General features: G+C 50.0%; 2 protein-coding genes across 9 annotated transcripts; one reads left to right on the forward strand and one right to left on the reverse strand.

Moving 5' to 3' along the window:
* Positions 1 to 4,219: 4,219 nt before the first annotated feature.
* On the forward strand, positions 4,220 to 13,452 carry DND1 (DND microRNA-mediated repression inhibitor 1). Of its 8 annotated transcripts, XM_088063635.1 has the most exons (5): positions 4,220 to 4,411; positions 4,977 to 5,049; positions 6,161 to 6,222; positions 11,055 to 11,709; positions 12,279 to 12,755. In XM_088063635.1, exons 4-5 carry the CDS (start codon positions 11,055 to 11,057, stop codon positions 12,731 to 12,733), a joined length of 1,110 nt encoding a protein of 369 aa, XP_087919761.1. In that variant the 5' UTR covers positions 4,220 to 4,411; positions 4,977 to 5,049; positions 6,161 to 6,222; the 3' UTR covers positions 12,734 to 12,755. The 8 variants fall into 8 exon arrangements, with proteins under 8 accessions (XP_087919761.1, XP_005523796.3, XP_087919760.1 ...); XM_005523739.3 differs by lacking the exons at positions 4,220 to 4,411; positions 4,977 to 5,049; positions 6,161 to 6,222 and adding an exon at positions 7,891 to 7,905 and having other exon boundaries at positions 11,055 to 11,172; positions 11,248 to 11,709; XM_088063638.1 differs by lacking the exons at positions 4,220 to 4,411; positions 4,977 to 5,049; positions 6,161 to 6,222 and adding an exon at positions 12,910 to 13,042 and having other exon boundaries at positions 10,907 to 11,172; positions 11,248 to 11,709; positions 12,279 to 12,677.
* A 1,306-nt stretch (positions 13,453 to 14,758) lies between these two features.
* WDR55 (WD repeat domain 55) lies at positions 14,759 to 17,162 on the reverse strand. The gene is made up of 8 exons (XM_005523457.3): positions 17,130 to 17,162; positions 16,910 to 17,061; positions 16,698 to 16,798; positions 16,544 to 16,631; positions 16,224 to 16,403; positions 16,041 to 16,140; positions 15,770 to 15,939; positions 14,759 to 15,416 (listed from the first exon to the last, which is right to left on the reverse strand). Exons 1-8 carry the CDS (start codon positions 17,148 to 17,150, stop codon positions 15,089 to 15,091), a joined length of 1,140 nt encoding a protein of 379 aa, XP_005523514.1. The 5' UTR covers positions 17,151 to 17,162; the 3' UTR covers positions 14,759 to 15,088.
* Between the last annotated feature and the right edge of the window lie 268 nt (positions 17,163 to 17,430).

A 17,430-nucleotide genomic window follows, 5' to 3' on the forward strand; every position in this document is an offset into this window, starting at 1 on the left:
ATTATGTTGCCATCGTATCAATAGTTCATTTTTTGGCTACTTCTTCCAAGGATTTTTGTATCTGAAAAAAAATCCACAAAACCATATTATTACCACAGGGACATGATAGACTTTCATCTGTCCTGCATAACCAATTTAGCACCCTCCTATCAGCAGGTCCCTTAACTGAGATTACATTGAGTAATTCCAAGTATGTCTGTTTTTTAAAAACAACCAGCGTGTCCATTCTCCCTTTTCTTGTTGTGGCACCTCCTCCCAAAGCTGTGTTGCTATGAATCCTTGGGCTCACTCCTCCATTAGACTGCACAAAAGGTGGTAATTTCTGAGCTTTCTGGACTAGTAAGAATAGGTGCATAGTTCTGAAGCACTGGGAAGGAAAAGTTCCTCTTCTTTTTATGGAGAAATGCATCCCTCTTGTCTCCAGTCACTGACGACCTCGTAACCTCGTGTCTGCAATCTGCAGGTGTGCTGCATGTGAGTGCATGTATTTGAGATCAAACCTAGAGGTCTTCACAGGAAGAGCTTTCCTTTTGAAATTCAGAGTCTGATTTAGAGTAGCTTACTTTTTTCTGGAGAAATTCTGGTAAATGATGGCAGCATGGTATTTAAAACTCTGAAATGAAACGGCTGCCACAGCTGTTCTAAGCAGAGCACCATTTATCAAGTACATGCTACAGCTGTGTTTTCTGGATTCTTGCTTGAAATTACCTGTGTGAATCATCTTAGGCATGTCCTGACAGTATCACAGAAATATTATGCCCTCTAGGTCTGGGGATGAAATAGGACCAAATGAACTGGTGACAGAGAATCCCCAAAGGAAAACTTGCTTTGCTGGTGCATTGTCAGCAGTGGTAAAGGGGAGGTTACATAACTACACCTCAAACATCCCATCACACCCCCTGGATTTCACAGGGAAACAAGCAGGGAGACAGGAAGAAGGCTGTGTTAATTTTCTAATTGCTTTTATTGAAGATGTGTTTCATTACCTTCTAATCTGGTTTCTATCCCAAACCCAGTGTAGCAGATCTAATTGCAATTGTGTGACTCCTTATTTGTACTAATATGAAACTAATTAGTCTGGTCAAATTTTATGCTGGTGGTGTTACAGGAGAATTACAGTACCATTTGTTCTGATGCTGAGAAAGGAGGAAATCAGTTACCTCTAAAACTGATCTCCCGGTCTCAAGAGCAGCTAACACAGGAATTCTAACACATGTATCTATCTATTATTATTTGCTTGCATCCTGCCCATGGCACTGAGTACATCATAGCTACGTGCAGATTTCATGCATTTCTTGCAAAACCCAGCTGCACACAAACTTGAGGTCTGTCTTTCCCTACAACTTCTGTAATATCACAAACACATCGGATGTGGTGCCCCAGTGAGGCTTGCTGAGGAAACACCACTTCGTATTTTCTATATTTGAATTTTCAGATATAGTCCTACAGCAGCTGGCAATCACATAAAATGGATTTTAAGCTCTTGGATTTTCAAAAGCTGAGAAACACTGACTTTACTGCTATTATCAGATGCATATCTTCTTATTGATACTTTTTCCCCCTCTTTTTAAAGAACTTAAAGATGTTTCGTAGGTATTTTATAGCCTGCAGTGACACAACCTTCACCCAAAAAAAAGTGTCTCCTCAGTAACAGCTGCTAGTGGTAAATTCTTTCTGCTGCAATGATGATCTGGTGATTGATGTTTGAAAATGTGAGACTCAAACCATTTTAGGCAATACAGGGAGGAAATTCACACTGCCTTCAAAGAGCAGCAACGTTTTCCATTTTCTCCCACCTCTCTCTGTGGTCTTCTGTCCCTGCTTTAAGTGGAGTCAAGAGCTTACTTTGAACCACTTTCAGAAGGGTTTATTTTTCTAGAGTAGCTCAAGTTACATGTCCATATCCATAGAGCCAAACAAAAAAAAAAAAAGTTCAAACCTTTTTTAATGTAAGAATTTCATCTTCATGTTCAGCTCACTCACAAAGTGAAGTGGATCCTTATGGAGTGGTTTTCTTTTCTCCTGCCCAAATTTGTTTTTAAAAGACTGGGGTAGGTTATTCCTTTTACCCTGGAAATTTTTATCCTAGACAGCCTGTAGTTCCATTTTTAACATGACATGCCCAATTCCCAGGCTGTATTACCTACCCATAACTGTGAGAGACTGAAATGTCAGTGTTAATTTGGTGCTTTGCTGAGGCCAGACCAAAGGGAGGGAGAGGTTTTGGATGTGTGCTGGACAAACCTCTGATCATAAGAACAGTCCTGGTGCCGTGGAGGTTCAAATTTGTTCTGAAATTTCAGATATTTTCATCACCCACCTCAGGAGGATGAGCACAACAAAGTGACCTTTGCTTAGCAACAAGCTGGGTTCAGAGCCAGATAAGGGAGATAAGGCAAGCAGACCCTGTGAGGTAGGGTATAAATAATGCTGTTTTTACCATGTCAGTGTCCTCCCTTCCACACCTGGCTCAGGTGTAAAACTCCCCCCTGGAGAAATTATCAGGAAATTCATATTCACACCTAGATCAATTTGAAAAAGAAATTTGCAGGAATGGAACTTCAAGGCTTTTTCCCCACCCAGCCCCACAGTGGTGACTGTCAGGTGCAAGAGCAGGGATGGATGGACCCTGAATATGACACTTTAATGGGAACAGCACCTGAGGTAAATGCTAACCAACCTACCTGCCTCTAGAATGTATGGCTTGAATAAAACTGAGACACTGGCTTCAAATCCAATTTCACACAAAGCACACACACACACAAAAAAAAAAAGTGTTCTCTATAGGAACTCAACCCTCAGCAAAGATTTTCCTGGATGGAAAAAAAAAATACGTCAATTGTGTTACAGTGAGCAGGTGTCAAGATGGAGTTTAGGCGATTTCAAAAGGCCTGAAATCCTAAAATACAGCCACTGTAGAGAGGTGCCTCTGCCCAGGGAGGCAAAGATTTAGTTTCAGATAAGCATTGTTAAAGTGAGAAGCATAGCTTTAAAGCCCAGGAAGAGTAAATTCCACCTTCTTCCTCAGGGAGTGTGCCCTGTGAGCCTGGGAAGAGTTGTCCCACCCCAGACCCTCGTGGGGTATCAGCCCAGGGTGTTCTGAGTGCTTTGTGCCCCTGGGGTTTCTTCTTTCCTGTGTTCCTATTTGTCCCCGACCTTAAACTCCACCCCAACTCTGCCCCACAAAACCCACCACCCTGCCTCTGTTCTGCATTCTGTCTCTTGAGTTTAAGCTGAGTTTGTACCTGTGTTGAATAATTGGTTTCTGGAGATTTACCAAGCAGAGACCCGTCCCGTTGAGTCCCATGTTGGTCACCAGAATCCAGAACCTCCCTGGACTTGATCCTGCAGCTGCAGAATGCAGCACTGTAGAGTGCAGCTGGACTCTAGCCAGAAGACCAAAGAGAATCAAGTATCTACTAAAGTCCTGTAAAAAATAAGGCAAGTACTTAGAGATATTCTAGCAAGAGAAGTTTGCTTGGTTTACATGTTTTATTCCACTCTGTTTGGGTCATAAGTGACATAATGTGTCTGGTTAGTCCAGAAATGCTGCAAATAAATGCAGAGAGCACTTAGGAGACCTCTACTGAGGAAAGACTGAAAAAAATGCTTGCTAAGTCTGAGAAAGGGAAGTTGGAGATGAGGGAAGGAAAAAAGGAGATAAACTTTGTGATTTTGGGTGATAGCAGTCAGTTATTCTCACAATGTGAAGGACTCTGCTACCAAGAAAAGCTGCTGCAGGTTTGAGAGGGAGTAAATGGGGACAGAAGAACTCTCCTCCAGTATTTGGGCTGCTCAGGGCAGCTCAGCAGATCAGTTCAGGAGCTGCTAAACAGGATCAGCTGTACTGTGACAGAAAAGGGGCAAAAAGAACACCTGGGAATGATGTTCTGTTTTGGACACGACCCTTCTGTACTAACAGTGCCTTCCAGGTACAGAACTCTGCCAGTGAACACACCAGTTTTGTACTTGAGGTCACCAGTTTGACAGAGACATTGGAGCTTAAGGTAAAGATGAAGCAAGTTAAAAATACCCTTTAGTCTGGGCTAACTGCTCAAACCCTTTCCACCTGTGCTGTCAAAAAGCACAGATTTCCTCCCCCAGCTCCAGGCCAGCCCCCTGCCCAGGGGAGCTGCCAAGACCTTGGCTCTGCAAGGTTCCAGTTATCCCCAAGGCTTTTTTCCACCTGCCCAGCTCCCTTTTGCCTTAACAGCTCCTGCTCTGGCTCCCACCCGATCCCTGTCCCCTCTGCACCACTGCAGGACTGGGCTGTGCTGGGAACCCTCCCAGCTCGACTGGAAACCAGAGGCTGTGGGAGCTGCTGTCCCTGGATGGAGCTGGAGCCTGAGGAATTCCCATTCAGTGCTTCCATAACAGGCTCTCCATTTGCTTTGCCTTCTTTTGGGTTTTGGTATGGTGTGGTTTGGGGTTTTTGGTACAAGTTTATTAAAAAATCCAAAATTAATCTCTTTCAGCAATGATGCCAGAACAAAAGTTATGCTTTTGTTTTTTTTTTTCATTTAAGCTTTTTAAACAGCGGTATTTCAAGTCTATCCAACTATTCTGACAGCTAAAGATATGATTTTATTTTTTTTTAACTCAACCCATTTTTCTATTTTAATCAAATGAACTGTTGACACCCATAAAGTTTGTTGGCTCTGACTTTCTAAGTGATCTCCTTTTATTCAGTCAGGCAATGTTTGCTAACCTAAACAATGCTACTTTGTAACTTTAATTCTATAGAAACTTGCAGAATTTATACTGTAAACTGGTTGCCAACATGGGATTTGAGTCGTTGAAGTTGAAATGTTCCTGTCCATACACAAAGTCAGAATTGGATTCTGATCCTAATATATTTCCAATTCTCTAAATATTTCAACAGCTTGCTGACCAGTGAGAAAAGCACTTGTGATTTTGCAATGCTGTGAAAAATAAAAAACTTCTACAACTTTTCCACTAACATATATTCATTTCAGACCTTCTCAGGAAAAGATTTTGTCAATCCTGAAAGTTTTCAAGAGTGAATTTCACAGACCAGAAAATACACAGGTGACTTGAAGAAAAATGCTGCTAGCCACCATCATCTCGTGTATAGTTTTGTTTTTAATGTCAGTTTTGTTTTCAATCTTTATGTTCCTCTCTATGACCGCCTTAGAGTTTCCAAGGAGCTGAATCACCCCTTGCTTTTCAACTTTTCATTGTTATCTTCAAAATATAGTGTATTCATAAGAGGCTTTTTTTTTTCATAATAAAGAAGAATTTTGCATATATTTTAAGTTGTACACATGTATTGTACTATGAGTGGACTTAAGACAATTCCTTTTGTCCCCTGGCTCATTATGAAGGAGAGCCAGCACAGGTCAAAAGTCCATTGGAGCAGTCCTGATCTGTCAGGGCTTTTCTCTGAGATGTGGATTAAATTAACAGCAGAGTAGGATCTCACCTCGATTGTACTTTCCATTCACATAAGAGAATACCTGCAGCTGCTGTTTTTCAGAAAAATGTCAGAGGATTAAAATGGATAAAAAATATATTAATATTTTTCACTTTTATCTCCATCCAACAAATAAAATTTGAGATTGTGTAGGAGAGAAAATTCAGTCTCATTTTGCCATCTAGTGGCAACACTTTGCCTTCCTGAGATGCATTTCAGAAAATGTTAGCTGGAGGTGGGTATGAGTTACTAATTCTTTGGAAAAATCAGTCATTTTTCTACTTAAAATATTAAGAAGCCTAGTTACATTTTATAGCAGCACTGCACAAATAGGCACATTGCTAAAGTGCATTTCCATTTGCAGGTACTTGGGTGAGCAGAACCTATTTCATTAATCCAGTGTTTTATCATGTCTTTATGGATCTGGCTTACTAGTGACTTTTTTACCTTGGATATGAATCATTAACTTCCCTTTCTACTTGCTCTTGGATTTTTACCAAGACAATGGTACAGCCAAGCAGTTTAGAAATATAAAGGACAGCTCAAGGCAGACTGGCTGGACAAGTTATTTCTTCCTTCCTAAGCAGAAAACCCAAAACTTTTTAACTTTTTTTTTTTTTTTAATCATTATAATTTTGTATTAAATTTCTATTTCTTTGCTATAACTTTTTGTGTGTGTCTGTATTTCAAGGTTTTTAGTAATATTTCTTTTTCCTCTTCCCACAGTTTGGTGAGATACTGGTCATTATCTGGACCTGCAAGATCATATGCTTTTGGGACCTTAAGGAGTGAGTATAGCCTGGCAAGTGACAATGCTGTGGAGGGTTTGGAATTATTCTTTGGGGTCTGGACCAGGGGGGCTGCATTCCTCTGTGCCAGAAGTGCTGGGCTGCCACAGCAGGAGTAACCTGAGTTCTTGTTAATAGATCCATTGGGGAGCATTAGAGGTGAAATGATACTGAATGAGCAGTGTTTGTAAATAAAAATATGTAGGGTCTATTTCAGAACCATTTAGAAGCAGTGGAAAGCAGAGATGTAGCCATTCCAGTTATTATCTATAGTAATGCAACAATATAAAAGCATAGGAATAACAGGTAAGAAAATGTATTAGAAAGAAAGAAGAGGGAAGGGTAAGAGTAGAAAGATCTCACCACCCGTGGATGCAGTAACTAGACTTGACTGAAGAGACTTGATTATTCCAATTTTGAAGTCTGGTGGTCTGAGTGATAGTCACAATCTTGGTCCATCAGGGGTGGGGGAAAGCCCAGGAAACACCAGTGTCAGTGGGTTAATACACATTTAGATTTAGACACAACATGTGGCTACCTCCCCTGGGGAGGGGAATTTTGCGCTGTCTGAAGGGTCTTTGATGCTTTATGACCCCTTTAAATCATGACCCTGCCTCTCTCTTGAGCAAAGTTGAGCCAGTTATTCTCCAACAGAAGGGATAAAAGCCCTCAGTCCCAAGTGGGTGAATGTCCCATGTGAATGTCACCCTTCTTTGGGGCAGGGGGAGGACACTGGCATGAAAACAAGCACCATGGTCTGTCTGGCCTTCTCCCTCATCTGGCTCAAACCCCAGAGCCTCTGGTGGTGGGTGTGCACCCCCTCTGTCCCTTGCAGATCAGGTTTTGAGCCACCAGAAGAACCAAATACATTGGTTTAATCTACAGGATGGCATGAAGACAAGCCAAAGGTTAAAACCAAGCAAAAGAACATATAAACTCAAAGGAAAGTGTGAATATGTAGAAACTTTTATGAATATGCGTGTACCCCTGAAATGTAATAGTATATAAAAATATGTTGTTTAAGCTAAGGGTGTGCTTCTGGCAGATAGCCATTGTCAGGAAAATTAATCCACAAACACCAGAGGTTTATGCCCAAAAAGGAAACAGAGGAGTCCTTTTACTTTATTCGAATAAAGGGAGAGGCCCCTGGGGTCTCTCAAATTTTTGGAGGATGAAGCCTCCTTTTTATCCCAATTTCCCGGTCGCATTTCCCTCTTTCCCCGTTGGATGAGGTACTTGAGAGGTCCAGACTCCCCAGAATGCCTGATGCCTGAGATTCCACTCTAATGTATAACCCCTTCCCTTTAATTTTTAATTCTTATGGAATTTGCGCTTTTTTCCCCATTGTTTCTTTCATCTTTCAATATCCAATTTCATTTATCGGCAATCCTACAGTCTGTTTATAAAGGTAAGTATTTTTTTTTCCATTTTCCCATTGTTTATCTCTCAGTGCTAGTTTCATCTACCAGCAGACCCACGGCTTGTTTGTAAAGACAAACCCATCATTCGTCTCACCAAGCACCCCAGCGCCGCATTTTATCCCTTATTAAAACTTTAAAATTGTAAAGAGTGGGCTTTGTTTTCCGCAGTCCGGGGTGGAGCGGGGCGGGGGGCGGAGCTGCCTTTTCCCCTGGCCGGCCCGAGGGAAGGGCAGAGATCTCCGCGGCGCCCATGGAGCGGCAGGTGAGCGCTGTGGGGGCAGCCCCGGGCGGAGAAGCGGAGCCCTGGAGCCGTGCTCACCTCAGGGAGGCCTTTCCCGTGGGGACCGGAGCAGCCACGGCCCGGGCTGGGAGCACAGGCAGGGCTGGCCGCTCCGCCGGGCTCCCCGGGGCCGGGGGTGCGCGGAACCCCCGCTGGCAGCACCGGGGGCTGCGCTGAGAGCCGGCTCCTGCCTCTCCACACAGCCCAGGCACCCCTCGGGCCGCTTCCCTGGGCTGGGACCCATCGCGGGAGCCACGGGGCCGGGCCACGAGGCTCTGAGGAGGGAATGGGGCTGGTCTTCTATCCCGCTTTGTGCTTCCCGCTCTCATCACAAGTTGGTTTTTAGTCTTCGTGAAAGATGAAACTCCTTGGAGGTGGAGATGCCATCTGTTGGCATTCACTATCAGCTGGAGAACTTTTTACCTCGGTCCTTTCCCGTTGAGGTATCTGATAAGAACCATTGGCTAGCTCCTAATGCTGATGAGGACGGTCCTAATGGATCTTTCAATTGGTACAAATCACTTGTTACCGAGTTTCTTTCGTTTGCTAGGACTCCAGCATCCATACATAGTGCTCCCAATTCTGTCCCCAGCACAGCTCCTCCTCTCCCCATGATGGTTTTGGAGGGATCAGGGTCTGGCTGTGCAGCCCTGCCCACCACCGTGCACAGGGACTAGACACAAGTGGCAGCTTTCATTGCAGAGATACTGACCTGCATTGTTAACTCCACTGCTTTGAGAATCGCTTAAACAAATTAAATTGCACCTCTTTGGGCTGGTATATTTGATGGCATAGCGTCCAGTTTTAGAAATTTGTGGAGATAAGATTTCACCGATCTTATCAGGAGCCTGGGAGGTAGTGAAATGCATTGTGAGGTTTAAATTCGTTTTTGTTGTGCCAGTATGTATTACTCACAGTTGTGGATATATCTCCACTAAAACTTACCTTTCATATTTTGTGTCAATATTGGAAGCTGAGTAAATTAATTTCCCCCTTTTTGGTTGAAAGTTGTGCTTCACATATTACGGTTATATTTCCCTCTGCCAAATTCATGTTGATAGGCTGAGCTCCTAAATTTGTACAATTATGGCTTATTCGTTAACAATGGTCATTGAAATGCACAATTACATTTTACAGCCATTACCACAGTGACCATTAGAGATGGAAAACTTGAAGGTTCCCATCCAGTGGGTCAGGTTTGGTGATTTATGTCTGATTCATTCTGGTGCTGATTCCTTCAGTGAGGAGAATGAGCAGTCCTTCAATGGATATCTTGATATTTAGTGGAAATAGTGCTGGCATAATTTTCTGAAAAAGTAAAATAATACAAGTCCTGGTGGGGTTTGTTATTATCCCACTAAAACCAGGAAAAAGCTACCTTGCACTAAATCTGTTTTTTTTCCACTGCTATCCTTAGTTTCCGAAGTGTGCCCGGAGAGTCAGTTAGTATTACATTAAATTAAATTTAAATTAATTTAAAATAGGAAATTTTAATTTGTGTTACTTTTACAGGAATAGGTGGTCCTGATTGTAAATTGTCAAATGTTCCCCTTGAATGGAAGTTGAATCACCTCACTCACGGTTTGCATAAAGTGCTCGAAGGACACAGACAATATTTAACTCATGTAAAGTACCCTGAGTATCCCCGGCTGTGTGTATGGCTTTTCTATAGGCCATTAGCTCATGCTTCCGTTTGACTGGGGCAATTTGGGGTGTGGAAAACCCATTGAATACTGCCTTCCTGGCCCATTTGTACCTCTTCTATGGAATATATGAGCTCCTTTCACTGCTCAGACTAGAGATGAATTTCCCATTCAGAAGATCTCTGTTCTGTCTCCTGAAATGCAGTCGAACTAAACAATGTAAATACCATTGCTCAGGGTCAGTTTGAAGCAAATAGGTAAAACCCCATCCTGCTGTAACCAGATCGTGGAGGTGTACTGCTCCTGTTGGAAATGATACAGCTTTTAAATTTTTTTATTAACTTTAGTCAGGGGTTTCTTTCATCATTGCCCCGGGGGAGGAGAACGGCAATTTTTGGAATTCTTGAAAATCATTCTTGATTATATAATTCTTTCCACTTCTGTTTTCTTGGTGGACGACCTGTAAATCCTAGTTCTAGGGAACGGTCAATTAGTCTGACATTACATGTAGAATTCTTGGTATCACCATGAAAGTTACTCCATCCCACATCTCACTAATATGGGTGAGATGTGGGATGGAGTGAATTTCATGGAGATACCAAAAATCCATGCAATTAAGTGTTGCTCAGGTGGGGATTTCCCTGTGTTCTAAAATTTCAGTAACACTCCAACGAACCAATTGTTCGTTAAAGGCCGTGTCTTTTCTAATTTCATCTCGTTTTGTAACAAGACTGCCAATCTTCAGGAGATGAAGTAAATTTTCTAATCTGCACAATGTCAGGAGCACTTGGAGCCCGCATAAGCATTAGCTAAACTTTCTCCTCCAACTTCTGTTTCCCTTTCTGTCCTCCTGTAACTGTCCCAGCTGCTGTTCTGTTTTCAAGGACAGTAATAACTCAGCTGCTTTCCAGTTGTCAGTTCTTGTTACTCTTTAATATTATATTTACTGGCAGGCAACCTTCCACTACCCCAGGTTGCTCCAACCCCCTCCAACCTGGCCTTGAACACTTCCAGGGATGGGGCAGCCACAAATTCTCTGGGCAACCTCTGCCAATACCTCACCAGCTTCACAGGGATGATTTTCTTCCCAATATTCAATGTAACCCACTGTCTTTAAAGCTGTCATGATGTACTGGGTCACCTTGGCTCTGTGCTCCAGCTCCCTCTTGTGGCACCAGGCTGCTGCTGCCTGTGCTTTGGCTTTCCAAGCCTTGCAGGGCTGTAGGAAACTTGAAAGTGTTGTTGACTTTGGGCTCTAACAAAGTTGCTGGACTTAGAGTCAAGTAAGGTGGAGCAGGCTCAGACAGTCCTTGGGATGGGAGTGTCAGGAAGCTCCTCAGGTTCCCTGAGAGCAGAGAGGTTCCTGTGCTCCTCCACAATGCTGCCTGGCAGTGGATCTTGCAGTTCCCTCATGGGGTTGGGATGCTCCCAGCTGGGAGGCTGAAAGCTCTTTGCTCACACAATCACCTCCATCATCTCCTTCTTCAGATGTGGAGCAGCGGAATCAACGAGGCCGGTAAGATGGCCCTGCTCGCCTGGGAGAAGGAGACCGGCATCGAGCTGGTGCAAATCAACGGGCAGAGGCACTACGGAGGGCCCCCCCCAGGTACGTCAGGAGGGCAGCTCGGCCGCGGCGCCCCGGCAGCGCGGCGGGGCTCGCCACGTCCCCGTGTCCCCGCAGGCTGGGTGGGCGGCCCGCCGCCGGTCGGCACCGAGGTGTACATTGCCAGGCTGCCGCAGGACGTCTACGAGAACACCCTGATCCCGCTCTTTGAGAGCGTGGGGAAGCTCTACGAGTTCCGCCTCATGCTGACCTTCAGCGGGCTCAACCGCGGCTTCGCCTACGCCAGGTACGCGTCCTGGCAGTGCGCCCGCAGCGCCATCGCCACCTTCCACCGCTTCCAGCTGCGCGAGGGCTGTGCCATCGTGGTGTGCTGGAGCACGCAGAAGCGTGAGCTCCTCATGAACGGCCTGGCTGCATCGGTGAGCCAGCAGGAGCTGGAGGCCAGGCTGCAGGGGGTCACTGAGGGGATCTGCAGTGTCACCCTGTACGCCAGCCCCCGCCAGAAACAGGCCAAGCTCGCTGTGCTGAAGTACAGGTCGCACAAGACTGCTGCCCAGGCCAAGAAAGTCCTGATGGAAGGTGAGTGGTGCTGAGGGATGCTGCTTGGGCTGGTCTTCCTGGTGTCTTGCACCTCCAGGCTTGGCTGAAAGGTGACTTCAGCCTTGAGACACCCCTTGCTCTCCCTGTGTCCTGTGGGATGCCAGCTGCCCTTAGTGCAGTTGATTTCCAGCAGTCCTATTGGTGGTGGGATGAAGGGGCTGCTGGAGGTTTCCAGGAAGCTGCCTAGTCAGAGCAGGAGCATCACCAGTACCAGTTCAGGGCATCCAGAACATTAACCAAGTTATTAAACCTTTCCTGAGCTGCCCAACCCCTCAGTGTCCCTTAAACTCACCTGATGTAGCTGCTCAGTCCCTCTGAGCCCCATACCATGATTGCAATGCCCTGATGGGACACACTTGCCAGACATCCAACTGGGACCTCCAGAGTCCTGGTTTGTACCCATTCATGCCCCAGCTGAGAGGAGCATTTGGCTTTGGTATCTGTTCACCTTGGCCCTAAATTTGAGCTGCCCCTAAAATCCTGGAGATCACTGTAAGGGATGGGATGCAATGGGATGGAATGGTGCTGGAGCATCTCCTGTCTCCTAGGGAACTTGAAGCTTGGGGAAGCAGGGATGAAGGTGGACTGGCTGGACCCCCGACTGAAGCAGAAGCTGCAGCTCTGTGAGGAGGAGCCATCGTCCAGCTGGGCGCAGGGAGGCAAGAGCCTGGAAGTGCCCAGGCTGACGGCCCTGCCTCTGTCGCTGCAGAACGTGCTGGAACACCTGAACATGGTGTGCTGGAAGCATCGCCTGAGGACACCCCTGTTCATCATCAGGTGTGTCCAGGTGAACCCCAACGGGTGGCAGCGGTTCTGGTACCAGGTGGTGATCCCGGATTACCACGTGTCCGTCAGTGGCTTCACTTGGGTCTTGCCAGACAGGCAGGGCCAGAGTGAGCATGAGAAGGCCAAGATGGCAGCAGCCCTGCACACTCTCAAGGTGTTAGGTGAGTCCTTGGTAAGTCCTTGCATAGACAACTCCTTGTCTTTCCCAAAGTCTTGAAGAGTCTCCTGGGGATTGGAGCTGTGGCACTTCTGGGGCAGGGAGGGACCCAAGCTGGCAGGCAGGGCTGAAACACTGTCACCTCAGAGCTGTGGGTGGGATTCCTGTTTGGGAGCACAGGATGCAAGAGGGAGGGGGTTTGGGGGCAGAGCCTGACGCTTCCCTCTCCACTGCAGGGTGCCAGCTGACCTAGGCAACTGCTCTGCCAGAGCCACGATTGAGCCTGAGCCCTGCTGGGGTCCTGGCCCTGTTCCAGCTTCCCTTCAGGTAGTTTGCATCGGTTTGCAATGGCTGCTGTCCTCGTTCCTGGGCAGCCCTTGAGTTGGTTCAAGTTTTGGGTTGTTGGTTTTTCTGCCAAGTTTGGCTTCTGTTAAGCTGGTTTGTGTTGTTGCGTTGGAGGGGCAGATCCTGGAGAAGCAGCAGCTCTGGGAGGGGCTGCCAGCACTGGATGCCAGTGTGATGGAGGGAATTCCTCCACTGGCACGGCTGGTTCCTGAGGAACAGCCTCAGGGGAGGACAAGGCCACACACAGGGAGTGTCCCAGTGGTCTGGAGGAGCTGCTGTGTGGCGAGAGGAGTGCCTGTAACCTGTTTGCATAGTGAGGAAGCAGCTGTCCATGAATGTCCAAGCAGTGTTGCCAGCTGTCCATGAATGATTCCTCAGGAGTGGGAGGTCAGGTCACATGTTGTTCTTTTGAGATAAAAGAGTTCTGGAAAGCACCAGCTGTGTCACATCATCTTTTCCTCCTGTATCCTCAGCTCCCTGCCTGTCAAGTGCATCTCTCCTCACACCAGGAAAGGCAATTGGAAGGGACAGGGTGGGATTTGGTGCCTTCAGAGCCTGCTAGGCCCACTGTGTGGGAAGCAGCATTCCCTGGCACCTTGATCTTTGTTGTCTTCTACTCACTGGGCTTTTTCTGGCCAGCTTTTGATATCCCTCAGGCTCCTCCGAGTGCTTTCTCATGTCCTCCCCAGTGAACCTCTGTGACATCTGGTAACACCTTGTTGGCAGTTAGGGTTTTTCCTTTTGTTTCTCTCTGTCTTGGGAAATTTTCCCCCGTTTTTGTTGCTAAGGAACAATAAGCACTCCAAGGGAGGCTGCTGCCTTCCTTAGCAGACACCTGTCTTTCAAACCAAGACACCCTTTTATGCTCTCCAGGGACTCCAGGTGTCTCTCAGCTCCAGGAATGCCTCTGGCCATGTCCCAGCAAGTGCAGCACAAACTCCTGGGCCAGCAGCAGCTGGGGGCTGCAGTTGGTGCTCCAAGGGGTCCCAGGCAGTGCTGGGAATCAGCTGAGGGATGTGAGCCACAGCCAGGAGTAGAAATCCTGGCGGAACTGCACCAGATCCTGTTGACCAGCAGGTGCAGGGGGTCCTGCAGGGGCTTTGGTTGCAGTGTCCAGCAGTATCTGACACTGTTCCAGGCCCTGCAGCCACTGCCCACTCTGCTCGTCCCCAGGGAAGGACCCATCCCAGGAGGGATCCCTGCCCCTCTCCCCCTCATGGCACACTGTGATGCATATCTGGACCCACCATGTCCTTTTAGCAGCACCCAAATCCCACCCCTCTTCCTTTTGGAGATCCCCAGGATCCTCCAAGAGCCTTTTGGTACACTCTTAAGTTCTTTTTTGCACTCCCTGGAAGTCTGTCTGTCCCTCTTGGGGCACTCCAGGAGTCCTTCCCTCATGAGGATGAGCCAAACCATCAGCACAAGGCACTGGGAAATGAAAGGCACTGGGTTTATTTCTAACAGAGCTTAAGTCTTAATTAACAACAAAATAAACAAATTAATAAAGTGACCTGCTGGGCCAGCAAGGCAGGAAAGCAATGAATCTGTGTGGCCTGGCCAGGCACCCCCGGACCCCATGTCACCCCCTCACCCCTCCTGAGAAATGTCCTGCCTCCCCCCACCCCAGGACACCCAAAAACACCAGCAAAGCCTCTGCCCTCCCAGTGCTGCATCCCCCACCGGAGCCCCCCAGCTAGAGGGTGAGGGTGCCCCCATCTCAGAGCCACTCCCCATCCATCACGGACCCCTTCCCAGTCCCTTCCCAACCCCAGCCTGTGCCCCCAGGCCGGGGCCCCCCACGGCTCCTCCGAGCCACCATAACCGCTGTCCCCTGCTCGGACACGCGCACAGCCCAGCTTGAGTGGCAGCCCTAGGAGCCAATCAGAACGCCAGCGCCCTGCCCAGCGATACCGTTCGCACTACACTGAGGCCACGCCCCTTAGGCGGGCACTCCCAGGAGCCGCGGCTCTGATTGGCCGCGCCCCGCGAAAAGAGGCGCAGAGCCCCGCCCCCGCGCCGGGCGGGGCGGCAGCGCTGAGGGGGCGGCCCCCGGCCCCGCGCGGCCGCTCAGTCGCTGTCGCTGTCGCTGCTGTCACCGCCCTCACCCACCGCCGCCTCCGGCTCGGCCTCGTCCCGCAGGTCAGCGAAGAAATCCTCCCCGCTGCCCAGCGCCTTGCTGCTTAGGGCGCGCAGCGGCCCGCCCTTCTTCTTCTTCCGGCGGTAATCATCGACCACCATGGACCCGAGCGCCGACACGTCCCAGAACTTCACCTTCTGGTCGTGGCCGCTGCTGGCCAGGAGCTTCCCGTCCGCGGCCACGGCCAGCTGCTCGATGGGCTCGCCCAGGTGCTGCCCCACGCAGCCCAGCACGCGGTTCGGTAGCACGTTCACCGCCCTGCGCACGGCACGGGGCACTGAGGGCCCTGCAGCGCCCGGGGACGCCGTCTGCCCTCCTGTCCTGTGTGCTGGGCAAGGCTGATCCCGTCCCACACCCTCCTCATTCCGTCCCTTCCGCATCCCACACCTCCCCGTTCCTCTCCATCCCATCCTCCACAATCCCCATCTCAGCCCCTCCCCATCCCACGCCATCTCCAGCCCACTCCTCTCCCCTTTCTACCCCACCATCCTCCCCTCCCTATCCCATCTCACCCCCCACAATCCTTCCTGATCCCATGTCCTTCCATCCCTCTCCATTCCCCCTCACCCCATCCCACAGCTCCCCATCCCTCCCCACGGCACTCCCCTGACCTGATGACTCCATCCAGGGACCCCACGCACACGATGCTGTCTGTGATGGGCACCATGCAGTCAATGGTCTCTGCCCTGAGCGCAAAGCGGTCGCTGGCGGCCCCGAAGCCGTCCCAGTTGAAGAGGTAGATGGTGCCTTCACTGGAGCCACATGCCACCTTCCTCCCCCTCTAGGCACGAGAGAGGGCAGTGAGGCAGAGGCAGAACAAAAAACTGGAAGCGAGGACAAAGGGCAATGGGATCCTGCTCCACACTGGGGAGCAGTGCCAACCTTCATCAGCACCACAGATGTCAGGTCCCCGTTCTGCGGCTCTGAGAGCAGCTCAAAGCGCCGTCTCTTCACGTTGAAGACGCCCAGGGTGCCATCACCACTGTGGGAAGGGACACGTGAGCACACAGCACTCCAGCCACGAAGAGACACAGGGAACCCAAGACCATGAAACCCCTCCGATACCTGGCTGTCAGTAGGATCTTCCCGTTGCCATCCACAGTCATGGCACTGATGTATTCCTCCTGCTGCCGTGCCTCCAGGATGGCGCTGCCCTTGCGCAGGTCCCACACCTTCACTGCCCCGCCTTCGTCACCCGTGGCAAAGATGTGGTTGTCGATGGGCAGCACGCAGTTGAGGGCCGACCTGCAGAGACCCCGGCCCCACACCCCCGCGGTCACTCGGGCTCTCCCTGCCCGGCCCAGGGCTGTGTGGCCCTGTCGCGGGAGGGAAGGGGACAATGCCCCAGCCGTTCTGCCCAGAATGAGCCGCCTGTATGGACTTACTCGTGGGCCTTGGGGAAGCGCGTTTCCAGCCGTCCTTCCTCCGCTGTCAGAATGTGGATGGACTTATCCTTGGACACAGTGAAAAGCTCTGGAGAGCCGCGTTAGTGCCCCCGCCCGGCGTGCCCCGGTGCCACCCCACGTCCCCCGCACTCACTCTGCCCGTCCTGGGAGAACGCCACGTCCCGGCACGACTTGAGGTGATGTCCCGAGGACCAGAGCTGCCGGTTCTCCCCCTCGGTGCAGGAGTACGAGTACCTGCCGGCACGGGGAGTGCTCGCCGGGACCCGCGGGCGGCCGGGGAGCTCCGCCGCCGGTGCCCAGCGGGTGCCAGAGCCGGGAACCCTCCCCAGCCCCGGCCCCACTCACAGGTACACGTCGCCGTCCACGTCCCCCGCGGCCAGCAGCGGCCGCGCCGGGTGCAGAGCGATGGCGTTGGCCGTGGCCTCCAGACAAATGTCCTCGGGAGTGTCCCGCACTCGCGGCTCCCGCGCCGCCGGCTCCGGGGACTCCTGGGGCTCCTGAGGAGAGCGGGGCCGTGGGACCGGGGCCGGGGGCTCCGGCGTCCCGCAGCCCCACGCGTGCTCACCTCCTCCATGGCGGCCGCCATGGTGCCCTGCTGATTTACATGGCCACGCCTCGTTTACATAGACACCGCCCCTTTGTTTACATGGGGCCGCCCTCTCCAGCGCTGCGGGCCCGGCCCGGCTCGGGGGACACCGCCTCAGGGGACACCGCCTCAGGGGACACCGCCTCAGGGGACAGTGCCTCAGGGGACAGTGCCTCAGGGGACACCACCTCAGGGGGCACTGCCTCAGGGGACACCACCTCGGGAGACACCGGCTCGGGGCTCCAGCCTGCGGGCGCCCGTGGTCCCATTTCACCAGGTC

This window comes from Pseudopodoces humilis, chromosome 17 (assembly GCF_049639895.1).
Source record: "Pseudopodoces humilis isolate 2021_Gansu_Grassland_sample_001 chromosome 17, ASM4963989v1, whole genome shotgun sequence".
Lineage (NCBI taxonomy): Eukaryota > Metazoa > Chordata > Aves > Passeriformes > Paridae > Pseudopodoces > Pseudopodoces humilis.